Below are 20,902 nucleotides of genomic sequence, written 5' to 3' on the forward strand. Positions count from 1 at the left end.
AGTATGTTAGCTTTTTGTGATTCATGCACAAGGACCCCCAAATCCCTCTGTGCTGAGGGATTCTGCAGTCCCTCTCTATCCCTTTCGGTAGTCTTTCTCCATTTAAATAATATTCAGCTCCTCTATTCTTCCTGCCATTTTCCCACATTATATTCCATCTGCCAAGTTTTTGACCATTCACTCAACCTGTCTGCGTCCCTCTGTAGATTCTTTGTGTCATCCTCACCACTTGCCCTCCCACCTATTTTTGCATCATCTGCAAACTTGGTGATAGTACATTCACTTCCCTCATCCAAGTCGTTAATATCTAGTGTAAATAACTGTGGCCCCAGCAATGATACTGGCAGCACTCTGTTAGTTACAGGTTGCCATCCTGAAAATGTCCCCCTCATCCCAACTCTTTGTCTTCTATTAGTTAGCCAATCCTCTTTCCATGCTAATATACTACCCCAGTACCATGGGTTCTTATCTTATTAAGTAGCCTTATGTGTAGTACTTTATTGAATGCCTTTTGGAAATCCAATTTTATTACATCTACTGGTTCCCCTTTGTCTATCCTGCTTGTTACCTCCTCAAAGCATTCTAATAAATTGTCACGCATGGTTTCCCGTTCATGAAGCCAAGCTGACTCAGCTTGATTATATTACGTATTTCTAAATGCTCTGCTATTACAGTCTTTATAATAGATTCAAATGTTTTCCCAATGATGGATGTTAAACTAACTGGCCTATAGTTATCTGTTTTTGTCTCCCTCCGTTTTGCATAAGGGTGTTACTTTGGCAGTTTTCCAATCCTCTGGGACTTCTCCAGAATCTAAGGATTCTTGAAAGATTGCTACCAGTGCATCCAATATCTGGGTAGCTACTTCCTTTAATATCTTAGGATGCAACTCATCAGGTCCAGGGGACTTATAAGCATTTAACCCCATCAATTTCCCTAGTACTTCTTCTCTAGTGATAGCTATTGTATTTATTTCCTCAACCCCTTTTGTCACTTGATTATTTAGTAATTTTGGAATGTCTTCTACTGTGAAGGCTGATGCAAAGTATTTATTCAATTCCTCTGCCATTTCCTAGTTTCCCAATATTTTTCCCCAGCCTCATTCTCTAACGGGCCTATGTTCACTTTGGCCTCTCGCTTCCTTTTTATATATTTAAAGAAGCCCTTACCGTCCATTTTTATGGGCAGGATATTGAGGTCGGCGAGTGTGGGGGAGGGGCCCGCTCGCTGATGCGTAAATGACACAGGATGACGTCGGGCAAAATTCCCGACGTCACCTCGCGTCATTTCAATTTTCAAGTTGGCGGGGGCTCAGCTGCGTGCCCGCCAACCTGTCAACGGCCAATTGAGGCCATTTAAAAAGTAATTAGACTTGTTAATGGACCTGCCCATCCAACCTTAAGGTTGGCGGGCAGGCCAGGAGCCCTGGCGGGCTTCAGAAAAAGCATGAAACCTCATCCACAGATGGGATGAGGTTTCCATGGAGGTTTTTAAAAATTTAATAAAAGGTTACTTAAAAGTGTTGGACATGCCCCAACTCATGTGACAGTGTCACATGAGATGTCATGTCAGGGAAATTTCATTTCTATACATGTACCATTTTTAAATTTGGCGCCGATCTCCCTGAGGCAGTGCTTCCTGGCGAATGTCACGCTGGGCGGGCCTTAATTGGCCCACCCACATAAAGTGACAGCATGCCTGCACGCACCCACTCCTGAACTCCAACCCCCCCCCCCCACCCACCTCTCCCCAAAGGGGCGGGGGGGGTGGGGGGGGGGTGGAATTCTTCCTTATATTACTTGCTAGTTTACCCTCAAAGTTTATTTTCTCCCTCTTTATTTCTTTTGGTCATCTTTTGTTGGTTTCTAAAACATTCCCAATCCTCTGGCTTACCACTAACCTTTGCCACTTTGTATGTTTCTTCTTTCAATTTGATACTATCTTTAACTCCCTTGGTTAACCATGGTTGGTTTATCGCCTTTCTAGAATTCTTCTTACACACTGGGATATATCTTTGCTGTGAGTCATGAACTATTTTCTTGAATGTCTGTTATTGTTCATCAACCGTCTTTTCTGCTAAACTGATTTCCCAGTCCATTCCATCCAACTCTGCCCTCATTCATTTGTAATTACCCTTATTTAAGTTTAGCACTGTTGTTTCCAACCCAAGTTTCTCACTCTCAAACTGAATGCTAAATTCTACCATGTTATAGTCACTGATTCCTAGGGAATCTTTTACTCTGAGATCATTTATTAAACCTGCCTCATTACACATTACCAGATCCAAAACAGCCTGATCTCTGTTTGGATCCACAACATATTATTCTAAGAAACTGCCCCGAATACACTCTATGAATTCTTGCTCATGGCTACCTCTGCCAGTTTGATTTTCCAAATCAACATGGATATTAAAATCACCATGATTAATGTGCTGGCTTTTTACATGCCCTCATTATCTCCTGATTTATTCTCTGTCCTATGGTACAGTTACTGTTAGGGGGCCTATAAACTACTCCCACCAGTGTCTCCTTCCCCTTGTTATTTCTAACCTCTACCCATATGGATTCTACATCTTCTGATCCAAGATCATTTCTTGCTTTTGCACCGATGTGCTGGGCTCCCCCATCATTGAGGATGGGGATATTTGTGGAGCTTCCTCTTCCAGTGAGTTGTTTAATTGTCCACCACCATTCATGACTGAATGTGGCAGGACTGCAGAGCTTAGATCTGATCCATTGGTTGTGGACTCACTTATCTGTGTCTATCACTTGCTGCTTATGCTGTTTGGCATGCAATAGCCCTGTGTTGTAGCTTCAACAGGTTGACACCTCATTTTTAGGTATTCCTGGTGTTGCTCCTGGCATGCCCTCCTGCACTTTTTATTGAACCAGGTTTTTTTACGAAAATCAACAATGGTTTCATGGTCATCATTAGTCATTTTTATTGAATTTAAATTCTACCATCTGCTGTGGTGGGATTCAAACCAGGGTCCCCAGAGCATTACCCTGGGTCTCAATTACTAGTCCAGTGACAATACCACTATGCCACCATCTTCCATATACATCATAGGTAATGAAGTGTTGCAGACTGCACTATTGACAGTCCTTCCCTTACTGAGTACATAAATTCATCAACCTTCTTCCCTTCAAAAAAGGTCTATAGCGCTTTACAGTAAGAATTATCTAACACAAGTGCACCCACAAAGTTTATAAACCAAATGTACCATTCCCCCTTGATTATACTGTTGTACATGATTGCAGCATGGGTCTGTGAATGTGCCCAGTGAGTTAATATTTTGAATGCAACATACAACCTAACTCTAGGTTAGCAATTAATGCACAGAAATTTGTTACAGTATATTGGAAAGTGATGATGTAAAATAGTAGAAAACTAAATTCAAAATGTATGCAATGTGGTTCAAAACACCTTTTGATGTTATATTTCCAGATCACTTCGCTAAATCATAAATACTTCAAAAACCACCTAGAGGATGGCCTATCTCTTGGCAGACCACTGCTTATTGAAGATGTAGGAGAGGAACTGGACCCAGCACTGGACAATGTCTTAGAGAAAAATTTCATCAAAACCGGTTCCATGTACAAGGTAAAATGATACTGATCAGGGAACACAATGCCAGGATTTAGACACGCCTAAATGACAAAAAATATGCAGTCGCAATTGAGTTTCTTACTCAGGTCAACATTACTGCCTGAACTAAAATTTGGATTTTTGTGATAGATAGCTAAAAACATTCATACTTTTGTATGTTATTCCAGGAACCCACTTTAAGGCACTCTTCCCATGCACTTTTCCATGTAGCTATAGAAAATGCAAAACCTACCCATCTAACTTCTTCCACACCACTATCCAGGACCCAAAATACTCCTCTTATGTGTAACAGCCAAGGAGGCTACAGGGCAAGCCAAAATCATCTGAAGAACCCAGCAGTAATGATTTTAATAGCATAGCTACATTGGAAAATCATTCTGTTGTTTCATACCCAGCAACAAGTCAAATGGACAGCCGAGCCTTCAAAGTTCTGACTAAGCTGCACAGGTGCACGGCCATGCAGCAACCTGACAGGCACCATGCAGGACTTGTTGTTGAATAATAACATGTCTCTGCAGCTGTGCAAAACATTTAAAGAGACCACATACTAAGACAGGCCTGCACTAGGCAACTACATTTTAAAGGGATCGTTGCTGTCCAGTGGACAGTATGGAAAACTACTGACAGGAGACTATAGTCTGGGAAAGCAATATCAACTGCGGCCAGAATCATGAGGGTTGGGAAACGTATGTCAATTGGAAGGTCTGAGGTGAGGTTGCCGATCAGGAGGGAGAAGAGGCTGTTGATTGAGAGCTCTAGGGGCTGGTTAAGGATCAGGAAGGCTGGGGAGGCCAAAGGCTTCCTTGAGGGACCTTGGGCACTTCTTCAGTCTTGGCCCACAAGGAGCAGGGGAGTCATCAACCCTATATTGGATCAACAGCAGAGAATATCAATTGGGTAGGTGGGATGGGTGCACATTTAGTAATGTGGCAATGTCTCTGACATGTCAAACTGTATTGTGGTAGGGTGTGTTGTGAAAGATTAGCAGTACCAAGGGAGCACTGCACTGTTGACGTGCTTGCTGTCATTGGGATGAGATATTCAACAAAGTTTGTCTGTTTAGGTGGACATGAGATCCCATAGCACCATTGAAGAGCAGGGAAATTCTTGCTGTGACCCGGTGAACATTTATCCTTCAACCAACAATACCTAAAACAGATTATCTGATCATTTGTCTCATTGCTGTTTGTGGGTTACGGTTGTGTGCATATTGCAAGCTGCATTTGCTTATTAAATAATACTTCAACAGTAATTCATTGGTTGTAAATCACATTGGAACATCTTGAGGATGTGAGAGATACCATCTTTCTCTTTACTAAACAAGCAATGGTGGAATTTTGTGCTCTCACTGGTGGCGAGCTTGGAGGCAAGAAGTGTATTTACTTAGGTGGGATGGTGGTGTACTGGAACCCTGCTGCCTTACTGCCTCTGCCAGAATTAACTTCTGAGCGAGAAGGTCTAAAGTCAACTTCCCTGTCCCACTACAAATTAAGGCCCTTAAGTAGCCCATTAATGATCACTTAAGGGACTCATCCTGCTGCTGTTGGTATTAACCCAGTTGCAGGTGGGCCTGTTGCCATGCAGTGAGCACAACAGGTAAAACAGCCTCACCTCAGATTTCCAAATTGACATCTTTCTCCCAATCCTCATGATCGAGTCTCAAAGTTGATCTTACTTTCCCAGACTGTAGTCTCCTGCCAGCTTGCCGCCTCCGGGAGGGGGTGGGGGGTCATCTCTTGATAAAAGGCACTTAAGTGCCTGATCGAGGGACTGGACATTGGGAAGTGGTGGGGTTCACTGAGAGTCAGGGCCCCCCCCCATGCCCCAACACATTAATTACCTGCGGCCTGTGTTGCACCACGATCCTGGGGTGCCTGTCTTTCCAGCAGTAGCCACAGCCTTCCCATTGCCTTCCTAGAGCCTGTAATTGGCTGGCAGCTCTTTGTAAGTGTGACATCCATCCCCAGGGTCTTGATTCCAGGGTCGGCCCGCCACTGGCCTCGGGACTGCTTGATTGGTATGTGGTTTGGCGGGCCTTCCCAAAAAGAGGCATTGCGGGTCTGTCATGAGCTCTTCAGCTGGCAGGCAAGCCCCCTATGTCTCAGTAAGATTCCACCCAGTGCAATTGTTGCAGAAAATATTGCTTATTAGTACACAGGAAGAGAAAATTGGGGAAATGTGACTACAGACAATCCAAAATCTAAAAATATCTCAAGCCCCTGTGATCCACTCACCACGTTCTAAGCTTCGGGGACTCCAATTTGGAAAAATACGGTATATACACAGAAACATTCCTGGATTACTAAGGTTATAGGACTTAGGAGCAGATGTGGGCTATTCGGCCTTTCGAACCTGCTTCAGCACTCGTTAAGATCATGGCTGATCTGGCTGTAGTCTTAGCTTCACCATCCTGTCTCTCCTGGCCCATAGTCCTTAACTCACTTGTCTATCAAAAATCTATCTAACTCTGCCTTGAATAAATTCAATAACCAGCCTCCACTGCATTTTGACGAAGAGAATTCCACATATTAATGACCCTCATCTTAGTCTTAAAAGGGAGACCTCTTATTCTCAAACTAGAGGAAACAAACTCCAAGTATCCACCCTCTCAAGGGCCCTCAGGCTCTTCTGTGTTTCAAACCTTACATTTATTAGCCAAGGCATAGAATATAAGAGCAGAGAGGTTATGCTGGAATTATATAAAACATTGGTTGAATGCTTTGTGCAGAAAGGATGTAATTGCATTAGAGAGGGTACAGAGGAGATTTATGAGTATGTTGTCAGGACTGGAAAATTGCAGCTATAAGGAAAGATTGGAATAGGTTCAGGTTGTTCTCTTTGGTGCAGAGGAGGCTGAGGGGAGATTTAATTGAGATGTACAAAATAGTGAGGGACCTGGATAGAGTGGGAAGGGCCTGTTTACTTTAGCAGAGAGGTCATTGACTAGGGGGCATAGATTTAAAGTGATTGGTAGAATGATTAGAGGGGAGATGAGGAAAAAATTGTCTGCCCATAGGGCTGAGGGAGTCTGGAACTCATTGCCTGGAAAGGGTAGTTAAAGCAGAAACCTTTAACTCATTTAAAAGGTGTTTGGATTTGCACTTCAAGTGCAGTAACCTGCAGGCCAAATGCTGGAAAGTGGGATTAGACTGGGTGGCTCGTTTTTCAGCTGGCACAGACTTGATGGGCCAAGTGGCCTCTTTCTGTGCCATGAACTTTCTATGATTCTATGAAATCAAGTATTTTAGTCACAGTACAATAATAGTGAATGTCACTTAGAAAGATAGACTTGAGCTGATTGAATTTGAAAATATTAAGAAGTGAAAAAAAGCTGTTCTTTCTTTGTAGTTAAATGAAGTATAAGGCTTAAAGGTATATCATACTCACTAAGTGATTTTTAAAAGCATCGGTGTCAGCATTCCCTCTAAGACGGTATTTAATGATAACTAAATTAAATTAGAGGACTGTAATTTGCCATAACTGAAACTGTGAATTTAAGTTGTTTGCATTTCCTGTAGGTAAAATATCTAAAGTTAGAAAATTCTGAATGAGCAGTGATCTAAGTCAGAGTCACTCACAATATTTAAAATATATATATAATATTGGCTAACTTTTTAAATCTATTACTGAACAACAAATATTATTAAACACTTTTAAAATTAAATTGTCACTCTTGTAGTGAAATAATTTATTTTTAAGTAACTTGGGTGCTTACTTAATAAACCCTATTCTTTTTCTTTAAAACTTTGAATTAAAATGTGGCCAAATGTGACTTTACTGACAAAGTGTAACTTGCTTTATCTTAATCTCTAAAGCTTTTACTGCAAAGGTTCAAAAGCAAAGTGTGTTCATTACACGATGTACAGCACACCCATTCTATGGAACAGAAAGTTGTATTTGCCACAGGTGCATTTGTTTCCTTGTTTTAAATTCTCTCAAACATACAGGTTTTGAGTAAGAACAAATAGAAACAAAAAGTGGATTGCAAAGCTGGCCTAATTATTTATCCCATATACATAAAAATCTCAAGACAACAATTATATTTTCTCCCTGAGCTAATCTCCTTTACTTAGGAGAATGGCTGACATTGGTTTCAGATATAATGGCCTGGCATTTTCTTTGTGATAGCAACAAAGAGTGAACAAAACATGTAGGAGGTCCTGCCCTCATATCACTGCCTTGACCACAAATACTCTGATCCCACCCTTGGCAGGGCCACTATTGACTGCTCCTTCCCCATCTGTGACATGCAAATAGTGGGAGGGGTAGTGTTTGGATTATTATGTGATCTACTTTTCTCTGCTTCACTTACCACTGCTGCCAGGGGCCAGCATGGAATACTTGGCAGTGGAACTCTGGAAAGAACCATGTAGTTGCCTCCTCTCCCCTGATTCCAATCCCAATTGCCTTGTTGTGCAGGCTATGGTTTCTGCTAACATCTACTAACTTGATGATCTTCCCAACTCTTGCTACGTCCGTCACCTTTTTAGGAGCTCAGGTTCCAATCTAGCTTGGATGCACTGGTAGACCTTAGAGTTAGAGGGCTTTAGACTCAGGCATTGACTAGGCATGCCTAGTGAGATCTGTGCTGTGCTATACTCATCCCAACTGATAGTTATAGGGCAGAAACTTCTAACTAGGTGATCCTCAGTCATGTCTTCTCATACTTGGATGTCCCTAATAGGGATAAGCAGAGACTGGATCTCCACTGATTTTGTAATTATTTCAGCAAGCTCCCACTGAAATTAATGATTGAAGGTTTTTATGGCTACTGTTATATTTTGTTTAGTGGAAGTCACGAGTGGAATCAATGAAGTGCATCTGCCTACATAACGCATGTGTGTATTGTTGTTACCTTTTTATTAATCTGGCAAGATTTATTAACTTTTTTTAACGTTCAAATATAGAGACAATAATATCAAACATCATGTGTTTTCCCTTGGCATTTTTGCCTCATATTTATTTCTTCCCTTGCAGTTTTGTATAGCAATGGTAGCTGTTAATGATGTTCCTTCCATTTATCATGGAATCATGCTCAGTGCCCTGGCCAACCAGACCGCACATAGTTGTAATGTGCTATGGAATATCCCAATATAAAAAAATTAAAATTAAAATAAATAACTAAAAATATTTATTGAAATTATATTCAGTATATACTTGTTAAATTTAAACACGAAGCTTTTAACACAAAACAAGGAATTTATAACATGCAGTGATAATTTTTCCTCATTCCTCCCCATGGGACTTCCGTTCATCACCCTAACTCTGTTATGAGCCAATGGAGTTTCCTGGGCTGGTGGTCATTATTTATTCATGGCGACTACCTGGCAGGATTTCCGCCAGCATAGATGAGCTTGCAGTGACCTCGGGAAGATACAGATGGTGCTGCACTGCAACCATCACTGCAGCCTTCAGAAAAGCATTTAAAGAGATTACAGTGCCCTGAAATCTTGATTACATCTTTTACATCATCCACCGAAGGCTTTGGCTGTGCCGAAAACCTTCAGTAAATAAGCCATTGTGGTGAAATGGAGGGAGTGAAGACTTGACCAGCGTCTTTTCCTCCGTTTATGGCCATTCCTGCAGTTAATCTGAGCCTACTTCCTTGTTGTCACGGAACAGCAGGAACTGGGCAGAGAGAGGGAAATGGGCTAGATCTCATGCATGAGGTTAGCGATGAAGGAGCAACTCCTACATGGGCAGTGGAAGGGAAATTCAGGTTCACATTTTATAGTCTGCTGCTCCATTCTCTCCTGCAGTTCTCTCACTGGGCAACAAATTAGAGGGTTGCCTTTTGAAAGCTGCCGCAACGGCCTGTCCTCAGACCCCTGTGGAGCAGAAGGTCTGTTGGAGTCATGGGGACAGGTTGAAAACATGACAAACCTACAGCTGAAGAATTAGCATTCTGTTTCCCAGGTGCAAGAAAAGGAAAAATGGCAGAGATCCTGTTGATCATCAGACTGAAGACCCAAATCTTTGCTTGTTATGTAATCCAGATCTTTCTATTAAAATGCATTTATTTATGAAGACTCTCTCAACAGGTGAAAGTGGGTGATAAAGAGGTTGATATAATGAATGGATTCAGACTCTACATCACTACTAAGCTTCCCAACCCAGTGTATACACCTGAGATTAGTGCTCGAACTTCTATCATTGACTTTACTGTCACTATGAAAGGTCTGGAGGACCAATTACTTGGGCGAGTCATTCTAACTGAAAAGCAGGTATGGTTGTTCTGTTCAAGTTGTGGATCTTGTATAATTGTGTTTGAACATTTACTTCACTATTAGCACTTTTGCGTGTTTTTAATATTAATGGCATATTATTCCCAGAGTTGATCAAGGTTCAAATCTATCAGTATGATGGTTGTGAAAGGGCTCATATCCTTTGTTTTCAAAGCTTTATTGAAAAAGAAGTATGGTAGTAAAGATGATGGGGGAGAGATAGCCCAAGCTCCAAAAATGAAAACCAACTTTGCCCCACTTCAGCTTATCTGCTGCTGAAATCCTCATCCATGCCTTTGTTACCTTCTATTCTAACCTTCAATCCTGCAGTTCATTTCTCCTTTTAAGCTTCAACCAAGCTTTCGGTCAACTGCCCTAATGTCTCCTTGTGTGGCATGATGTCAAATCTTGTTTTATAACATCCCGTGAAGTTCCTTGGCATGTTTTACTATGCTTAAAGGACCGTATAAATACACATTGTTGTTGTGGGGAATACAGTACTCCATTGAACCACATCCATTGGACAAAATTTACAGTCCCCTGTCAGTAGGTTTGCAGATGGGAGTAGCCTGTAAAATTCTGAGAGTGGCCTTCTTGTCACCCTCCCATCCTCTCTGACCTCTCAGCAATTTTACATGGAGCAGGTAAGAACTAGGGTGGTCCATACTCCTTTGCCCAAACTCTGAGGCCTTTAAATGGCTAATTATTGGCTTCCTTTTTGGCGTCAATTTTGAGGCTGGTGGGAGGCGTTAAAGGGTGAGGGGGGTGGGAACCTGGCATTCAATACCTCTTGCCCATTAATTCTTTTGCAGGTACCACGTTAAATTGGTGATGCCTGTTCTTTTACATATTTCCTATGGGCAGTCAGAACATCCCATGTTGTTCTTCACACAACAGCAGGGGGCCCGATATTACAAGTGGCTAATGCTACTGAAAGGCAGCCTCTTAAAGGGGAGCTGGCTGCACAAAGTGGAGGGACTTTTTTCAAAAGGGACTCTGGGCTGAGATTCTTTATGGCTGAACATATGAGAGATTGAGCCTAAAGATCCTGGTAGAACAGGTGGAAAGAAGAAGAGACATCCAGTATCCACAGGGTTAGGAGGCCCTTAGATACATCGGGCGGAATTTTACAGCCCCATCATGGCAGGGGCGGGATCAGAAAATGCGGCGAGCTGATCAAAGGTCCATTGACTTCAGTGGAACTGGAAAATCCTGCTGGCAGGAAGGGTGATAAAATACAGCCCATGCTCGGAGGCAGAGGGAAGTGATAGTGGCAGAGGTCAATGCCAAGAATATAGCTCCAAGAGCATCAGTGCAGTGTGGGGAGAAGCTTAACAATCTGACAAGATGTCAAGTTGAGTGAATTCATCTTCAAATGGCATATTCCACAAGCTGCAACATTAGGTTCATTCATTGCTCAACTCTACACCTCCATTACCTATTGACGAACAATCTCTAGGACTCAACCTTCCAATTCATGGAATTTATCTGACTGTCACACATATAACACTTTTCTAAGCCTCACTTACACAATTTACTGCTCACATAAACCATTCAACCTTGCCAGCCATATCACCTAAATATATTGCAGGAGACTTACCCACTTCCCTCTTTCTTACATGAGAAGTTGGCGCCTAACAGCAGGCAGCTGGAAAGAACTGGAGGAGCGAAGTACATATGCATAGCATCACCCCCAGTGGACGAACCAGGGCTTACCATCATGGGAAGGAGCATTTTAGAGGCTGTGGCCAATGGAGGGATTGTTGATGAGGGTATCTGCATACCTAATCCTCCTCTCATCCTACTTCTCTCTCATTCCGTAATCTTTTCTGACTCAAGCTGCAAATGGTGAAGCACGCACTCATTACTTTCTCCTCTCCCCTCACCACAACCCAACCGCTTGACCCTTTGTTATTTTAGATACCCAAGAACTAGAGCTTTCCCAGTCAGTGGAAGAAGACAGAGAAGATGAAGATTCACCCGCTTAGACAATGACATTGCCTGTATTTTAGAGCCTTGGATAGAGGAGGGATCTACATGTGTTATTACACTGGGCCCAAGTATGTAGGAGCCAGGGGTGGTGGGGGGAGGATTGTGTAGGTGCCAGCTCAATGTAGGGCCATGGTACACAGTGGTTCTGCTGCAGAGGAGTCAAATGAGGACTTTGATGAGAGCAGAATACTGACGGGTGTACATCACCAAATTCTTGACGTACTGGAAAGCCTGCCAGAAAGCTTGCACTTAATGTCATGGAGCATTGAGGAAATCAGCACCAACTTTCCACAAGACTTTGCTTAAAGCTTGGGAGCCCATCCTTTTCAACACAGAATGGGGGAGTCATCTCCTTTAGCACACCTGTAGAAACCCCCATACTTGCAGCACAAACAGCTTCCATCAACTGCCTGAGTCCTGCACTGGAAGGAAAGGAGCTTCCAGGGCACCACAGAATTACATCAATCGTTCTCCAACAGATCAGTAATATTGCAGAAACGTCACTCCAGCAGATGGTCTGTGGCCCCTATGGAGCAAAAACCTGTTCTCCTCTCTCAGGATGTTAGTATTCCTGCTCCCACCACTGTCTGCCTGATTGGCTGGCAGCTCTCTAGTCCCAGAAATACCAGAAGCTGCAATGGACAGAACTGGGACTGCCAGCAGTCCCCAGAGTCTAAATCCCGGGAGTCCAGGACTAGGTAAGTTTTAGGGTCTCAAGGTAGGATGGGGGAGGAGAGGTTAGGCCACAGCTGGTGCGGGGGAGGAGTGATGGGGTTGTGAGAGAGGGGTTAAGTGGAGCAGTGTTGGTGGAGAGGTGGGAGAGGGAGGAAGCACCCTCAGGGGGCCAATCCTAATGTTGATGGAGACTGCTGATGGAGGTGCCCCCCCTCCCCACCACCTTCCCACCCTACTCCTGGACAGGGTCACTTTCCGGGTTTCCCCCCACAGCCCCTGAACTCCACCTTTCAGCCTGAAAATTGAGGCTGGGTGGGAAGCAGCTCTTAAGTGGTCATTAATTGGCCATTTAAGGGCCTCAATTGTGGCAAGGGGGGTGGGGGGTGGCGTCCTGGGCATCCCACCATAAAGTTGCAGAGAGGTTGGGGTGGGCAAGAGCCCAAAGAGAAAGCCATTGGAAAAATTTTATGGACACCCTTCACCTTACAAACCTGCCAGCAGAGGAACAAAAAATTCTGATCAAGACCTATTTTAGAGAAGGAGGCCTGAATTTCTGCACAAAGAGGCTCTCCACCATAGCAGAAATAGCACCGGAGGCCCAAACCTAGAAAGCCCAACCCCAAGCTTGGCCACCACCATTTTCACAATGTGGGTTGGGTAGGAACAGGAGTGGGTCGCAGTTTGGACTGTTTCATGGAGGCAGCTGCACATATAAAACTACAGCTGCCTTTAGTCAGGTCTGATTTTCACATGAGGGAGTGGGAAATACAACTTGTGCACATGAAACCTGGTAGTTGAAGGTCTAAAATTTGGGGAGTTCTTTGTAGAGTTAAGGTACCCTTTTGGAGAGGCCCAGGGACACCTTTGGAAGAGGTCAAGTGCCGTTTGGGATTGTTAAAGGTAGGCGTGAATGTGTGTATAAAGTGGTTAAACTCGGGAATCGTCAGTCTATCAAGGGAATTGTCAAGCTGTCAAGGGATTTAAGTCGCTTGGCCTTTAATTTTTTTTTTAAAAGCAGTCTGCAGTTTAAAGTAGCACTTGCTACTTCACTCTTTGTTGACATAAGCCTGACAGTTGTCACTATAGGATTTGTACTACATGACTGATTTCACAACCTATCCTTATCTGGGTGGGGTGCCTGTCAGTTCACAGTTTGATTGACAGCTCTAAGTGCTTATAAAGCCTTTGATGTGGAGCTGTGAATACAAATGCTTGCGGTTTTAAGGAATTAAGTAGTTGATGGAATTTAAATAGAGTGATTGTTTTTTTCGAATCTGTTAGTTCTTTTCTAATAGTGGATTTATCAGTGGATATTTAGAACTTTATTTTATTTCCTCTCAGCGTGAGTCCTGAGTTCTGCCCATGGTAAATACTGGGAGTTGGCATAGAACATTTAAGGGAAAGAGTGATGGGTTGGGGGCATGAGTTGGCATGAGTTGTCATAAGGGCTATAAAGGATCATGGAAGTTGGCTGGGGCACATCATTTGGCATTGAGGGTATGAAGTGCCATGGAGGGGAGTTTGTAGAGGTGCATAGATTAACACTGGTGCTGTAAAGGTTGTGTGGCAGGGAGGGTATGAGGAGCCATGGGATGTTGGTGGGGGGCATGAGGTGGTTTGGGTTGGCATGAATGGGGCATGGGGATTGAGGGGATGAAGGCTAGAGAGCTGTTTTTAGTTTGCAGCTGGGACAAAATGCCAGATCACCGAGGTCAGCCTTTCACCCAGTCCACCTCCACACCCAGCAGCCCCTGAGATGCCTCCAAACTGTTTCTGGAGAGGTGGGTGGGTGCATGCCCAACTTCCATCGCACCCCACTCCTGGAATGAAAATCAGAACCTCTGGGGTAGTTTTACAGGAATCAAGATCGCAGAGCCGGGATGTTCCTGATTCTGCACTCCCAATGCAGAGCGAAAATTCAGGCCGGAGTGTTTTGACCTCCTTTAGTGCTGTGACTTCTAAGAATAGACACAAACAAGCTTTCTTGTAAGCTTAAATAAAAAGAAAGGACAAATGTTTATTTTCACAATGTCCAAAGTGTAATCCCGCTCCTCATTCTTACAAGAAGCACACACACGCACACATAAGAAAAGATGACATCTAAAGATTTAACATGCATTTAGATTACTTCAAGGCCCAAAAATCAATATTACACTGGTTTTTCAAGAAGATCATCAGAAGTGTTGCTGGCATGGAAATTGTTTTGGTTTCCGAAGGAAAAATGGAGGCTGAAGTCTCTGGTGATGGACTCACAATGGTTTAATCCAAGCAACAGTAGATTTCTAGTTTTTCCAGCTAAAGTTGTTGTCAAGCCCCTGTAGTAAAAATTATAATCCAAAGTACAAAAAGCTCCACTTCTCTGCCTGGGGTAAATTTTCAAAGCGGGGTTCTTTCCTTTTTAAGGCGAGATCTCCCCCTAATGAGGCCCATGTCCCAGACTGCCCACCAAGCTGCCGCTGTGGATTAATAAGGTATATCCTATCACAAGCCACTTTCGGTCATGTGACAATAGTATTGCTGCTTCCATTGTCCACGCAATGGGTTGATAGCTAATCAGTTTGTCACACAATGGAGAATATTTGAAATCCTATCAATATGCTAGGCGTGAATAGCATCCGGAATGTCTTTATATGTGATTTCATTTTCATGGGAGTCCCAACACAATGACTGCATGGCAACGGCCCAGGAGGTTCAAACTTCCAATGGGTAATTACCCTGCACCGGGAACCATCAGATATTTCGATTTAAGTTGGAGACTTCAGGTGGTTCCGACTGTTTTAGCAAAATAGTTACCCAGGAAAAGTTAGAAGAATTAAAACCACATCCGATTTCTTGGTAACTATGGTACCGACACTACGCCTCCCCCTCGCCTTCCCACCTGACTACACCCGGCCTCCAGAATAGCCCCCTGTCCTCCTGACTACCCATCCCCACCCCCCAACTGCTCTCCCAAACTCCTACTACCCACCTGATCCTCCCCCATAACTATCCTCCTGACTTCCAGCTATTCCACACTGAGCACCTGACCCACTGATCAACCACCCGAATTCCCCCCACTGACTAGCTGGCAGCCCCCCACCCCAGCCCACCAACCACAGACTACCTTATCCACCACCAACTGACCACCCAGCCTTCCCTATCCTACCTACGTACGTTACACACTTAGCTTCTTCCTGGCTGCTCAAAGCAGCTGGAACCTTTAAACTTACCTGCTTTATGGTAGCTAGTGCTGTAAAAAAAAAGGGATGTGGTTTCCTTTATCCCTATGCTGTTGCCCTCAACTAAAGGCCTTGGGAACCCATTGCACTGCTCTGTTCTCACCCAGCCCGAGTCTGAAGGCCAGGTGAGAAATGTGCAGCTCCATTTCAATGTAAGTAAAAAGGAGTGAAGTGACAGTTGGTCTGTGATTGCCACTCCACAGAGGTTCTAGCCCAAATTGTCCATGTTTCATGCTTCCTTTTTAAAAGTAAAAATGTCCACCTTCCTCACACATTCATAGGCATAAGATTTGAACACACTATCCCCTAAAAGAGAGAATCAAACCATTTCCCCTTGACATTCAACAGCATTACAATCTCTTGCCATTGACCAGAAACTTAACAAGGCTTAACTTACAAGAGCAGGTCAAAGACTGGGAGCGCTGCAGCAGGTAACGGATCTCCTGATCCCTAACGCTTGGCAATATTTGCAAGGCACAAGTCGGAAGTATGATGGAATACTCTCCGCTTGCCTGAATAACATTCAAGATGCATGACACCATCTTGGACAAAACAACTGTTTGATCAGTGCCCCATCCACTATCTTAAACATCCACTCCCTCCACTACTGATGCATAGTGGCAGCAGTGTATACCATCTATAAGATGCACTACATGAAGCTTACCAAAACTCCTTCAACACCTTCCAAACTTCATCCTTTTTAAAAATTCATTCTTGGGATATAAATGTCACTGGCTATTGCCCTTGAGAAGGTGATGGTGAGCTGCGTTCTTGAACCACTTACAATCCATGTGGTGTAGGTATGCTCAGAGTACAGTTAGGGAGGGAGTTCCAATGTTTTGTTGCAGCAACAGTGAAGGAATGATGATATAGTTCCAAGTTAGGATGGTGTGTGACTTGTGGGGAACTTGCAGGTGTTGGTGTTTCCATGTTTCTGCTGCCCTTGATTTTACAGGTGGTGGAGGCTGCAGACTTGGAAGGTGCTATCAAAGAAGCCTTGGTGATTTGCTGCATTGCATCTTGTAGATGGTTCTCATTGCTGCCACTGTGTGCCAGTGGTGGAGGGAGTGAGTGTTTAAAGTCATAGATGGAGTGCTTATCAACTTGGCTACTTTGTCCTGAATAGTGTCTAGCTTCTTGAGTGTTGGTGGAGCTGCATTCATTGAGGCAAGTGGAGAGTATGTCATCACACTCCTGCCTTGTGCTTTGTAGATGGTAAACAGGCTTTGGGGAGTCAGGAGGTGAGTTACTCACGGCAGAATTCCCAGCATCTGACCTATTCTTGTACCCACTGTATATATATATGGTTGGTCCAGTTAAGTTTCTGGCCAATGATGTTGACGGTGCAAGATTCAGTGATGGTAATGTGGTTGCAAGTAAAGGTGAGAGGTTAAATTCACTCTTGTTTGAGATGGTCATTGTCTGACCCTTGTGTGGCACATCCTAGAAGCAAAAATCCGTGATAATGCAAAATATATAACAGTCCCATAATGGACACAATTTAAGAAATACTTTGATGAAGATGATATGCCTTGGGTAACGTTTCCAGGAAGATTAAACTGCAAGTTCACTCTGTGATCCTAAAATAGGCTAACAAAACTGCAGGGTATCAGTCTAACATTGCCATCTCAATTTTGCATTCAGAGACAACACCATAGTGCTTCATGCACTTTTGGATCAACTATGCTTTCTTATGACTTTCAAACCACTTCAAAATCAAATATTTATCCAGCTACTTGAAATGCTTGGGAGAGAAATTTGACATTTGCTCGAAATGAGTAGGATATCCGCAGAATGCTGAATGCGTCAATTTGTGAAGCCTGAGCTAAATTCAACATCGGATCCCATGTCACTGGAAGTGGTGAGCTGGGGGCACCAATTAGGGGTCTCAAAGCAGTTCACCAGTTGTGGCCTAATGAATACCAGTGTGCTCTGACATCAAGTCAGCCTCATGCTGGGGAGTGGGGTGTTGGTTGGCAATGTTGAACATCTAGTTGCATTTCTCACATAAGTCTTGCATGACTCAGTCATCTTTTCACGGGTTGATAAATGAATGAACACTATTCCAGGAAGAAAGCAATAATCACTATGCATGCCATCATGCATTAATCTTGCTCCCTTGAAAAGAATACATGATGCAACTGATAAATGTTACTTTTAACCCCGAAGGTGAAGTTGCATTCTGTTAGACAACATGGTGAATCTCAATTTCTTAACAATACATTGTACTTTCTTAGAAATGCTTGTAGTTACATAGAGAATGATAAACTCTTGTTTCAAATAAAGACGTTTATATAATTGGTGGAAAATAGGAGTTGGAAAAGGAGCGAACAGATCTAATGGAGGATGTAACATCAAATGAGCGGAAGATGAAAGAGTTGGAAGACAACCTACTGTATCGTCTGACAAGCACAAAGGGTTCCCTTGTGGAGGATGAAAGCCTTATCACTGTTCTAGGCAATACTAAAAAAACAGCTGAGGAGGTCACACAGAAACTATACATAGCTGCTGAAACAGAACTACAGATTAATGCTGCCCGTGAGGAATACAGGCCAGGTGAGGATAAATTTGTTACAAATACAGTGAAATATTGGGCCATATTTTTCTCTGTTCATGTGGCAAATGAACAGTGTCAACAATTTGTCAGACTCACCCTTGCCCTTGGGCTCCATTGCATGGAGGTTCTTGTCAGCTAACCATCCAAAAAGCACAGCATCCTCTACGAAGCATCTGGGGAACATGGCAAGTAACCTTTTATCTTTTTAAACAATGAGCATGAAACAACATTGACACTGAAGCAGGAAACATCCATTAGAATATTTAATTCAATGTCAAATCAACTACAGAAAACAAAACAAAAGTAAGATTGGATTAAGAGAGGGTGACAAAATGAAAAAGATTTTTAAAAATTTAAATTATGTTTCTCTAGATCTCCAACAACATTAAAATCTGAAGGAATGAGACTCCGTGCTTGTAAAAGTTAATTTGTGACATCAGAGGGTTTGTTTGGCTGTAATTAAGATTTACAACACTTTTAAAAAGGGCACTTACACTGGAATGAACAAACCTTAATTGTTCAGTGTATTTTAATGGTGGGTCCAATGACAGGATGCCACTTTCAGGAAGCTTATGGAGCAATATTGCATCTCAGATGCTTTTGGAATTCTGTGTTTTAAATTGTATTTGAACGGTTGCGAAAGTTGATATTCCATATCCACGTAATAATGGTGAGCACTGCCAGAGCCACAATTATTTCTACAGCAAAATTCAACCCAGTAATTTGAAGGCAAACTTAACTTATTTATGTTTACATTATTGGAATCTTGTCCAAAGCTTCTCAAATGATCTTCATTAAGAATCGGATTCCTACTGGTGCTTCCAATATGTGTGAAAATTATGAACTTTCATAACATCTTTTGTAAAGTATTCCAAGAAGATGTTTTGGGACTGTGAAATGTCTTTAGCCTTCAGGTGCAGACCAATGACATTTTGCCCGGCTTACCTATCCCATTGACTCCAAAGGCTCTTGAAACTTGTTTTTTCTGTCTGTCCCATAAACATTTATGCAAAAATTTATCATGCTACTCGACCCAGCTCTGATAACTTAATTGTCACCAAAACTATTTTCTTTCAACTTCATGGCCAGGGCATTACGGCCCCGCCCAGATTGTCGCCCCCCCCACCCTGGTGGATGTGACGAGCTATTTAAATCTCCATTTAATTCGACAGGACCATAATATCCCGCCAGGTGGGAGGGGCCATAAAATCCTGGCCCATAACCTTGGCCACAATCGTTTCCTCGTTGGCTGCAGAAATCTTTATCAACAACAACAACAACTCACATATAGTCGATTTAACATGATAAAATGGCCCAAGTTGCTTCAAAAGGGTGATAACAATAAAATCATTTTTGACATCAAGCCACAGGAGAAGTTATCAGGACAGATGGCCAAAAACTTGATCAAAATGGTAGGTTTTAAGGAACATCTTAAAATTGAAGAGAAAGGTAGAGTGGCAGAGAAGTTTCTGGAGGGAATTAAGGAGAAAGCTTAGAACCAAGACAGCTGAAAGCATAGCCTTCAATGATAGCGCAATTAAAATCGGGGAAGCACAAGAGGCAGAAATGGATGAGCACAGATATCCTGAAAGCTTATAGGGCTGGAGGAGGCTACAGGGATAGGGAGGGGTGAGGCCATGGAAGGATTTGAAAACAAGGATGAGGATTTTAAAATCGAGATATTGTTTTGATGGGGAGCCAGTGAAGGTTAGCAAGCACATGGGTGATAGGAGAATGAGATTTGAAGCAAATTAAGATATGGGCAGCAGAGTTTTGGATGAACATAAGTTTATGTAGGGTGGAAGTTGGGAACCAGACAGAAGTGCACTGAGATAGTCCAATCTAGAGGTAATGGCACCTTCCAAACCCACAACCTCTACTTTCTAGAAGGACAAGGGAAGCAGGCACATGGAAACACCACCACCTGCAAATTCCCATCCAAGCCATACACCATCCTGACTTGAAACTGCATCACCGTTCATTCCCTGTCGCTGGGTCAAAAACTTTCATTCCCTTCCAAACAACACTGGATGTATCTACACCACATGGATTGCAGCAGTTAAAGAAGATAAATCACCACCATCTTCTCAAGGACAATTAGTGACAGACAATGGATGCTAGCCTATCTAGTGTTTCATATCCCAAAGAGGAATAAAAAAAAGGCTGATGATTTCAGTAACAGTAAGCTGAAGCAGGGTCATAAATGAGGAATGTAACAAAGATGGAAATAAGCAGTCTTGGTAACAATTCAGAAATGTGGTCAAAAACTCAACTCGGGATCAAATACAACACCAAAGCTACGAATGGTTCTGCTCAGGCTTACCAGTGATAACAGGAACCAGAATTCCTGGTCGTGACTAAAGACAATGACTCAGTCATCACAGCATTTAGTTAGAGGAAATTTCTGCTCATTAGGTATTGGATCTCAGACCAACTGCTTCACAAATCATAGACTGTGGAAGAGTCTGAGAAGGTGGTGGTGAGATAGAGCTGAGTATCATCGACATGGATGTGGAACCTGACATTGTGTTTTCGGATGCTATTACTGAGGGCTAGCATTTAAATAAGAAATAGAATCGGGGTCAAGCATAGATGCTTGAGGGATTCCAAAGGTAACAGTGTGAGAG

General features: G+C 42.9%; 1 protein-coding gene across 1 annotated transcript in view; it reads left to right on the forward strand.

The window, feature by feature from the left end:
• Positions 1 to 20,902, forward strand: part of dnah5 (dynein, axonemal, heavy chain 5) — a 428,506-nt gene that overhangs the window by 297,404 nt on the left and 110,200 nt on the right. Inside the window, exons 64-66 of the mRNA XM_041183995.1 lie at positions 3,448 to 3,603; positions 9,651 to 9,833; positions 18,031 to 18,274. Of these exons, the coding sequence (XP_041039929.1) occupies positions 3,448 to 3,603; positions 9,651 to 9,833; positions 18,031 to 18,274 (583 nt within the window). The remainder of the gene's footprint in view (positions 1 to 3,447; positions 3,604 to 9,650; positions 9,834 to 18,030; positions 18,275 to 20,902) is intronic.

This window comes from Carcharodon carcharias, chromosome 3 (genome assembly GCF_017639515.1).
Source record: "Carcharodon carcharias isolate sCarCar2 chromosome 3, sCarCar2.pri, whole genome shotgun sequence".
Taxonomy (NCBI): Eukaryota; Metazoa; Chordata; class Chondrichthyes; order Lamniformes; family Lamnidae; genus Carcharodon; species Carcharodon carcharias.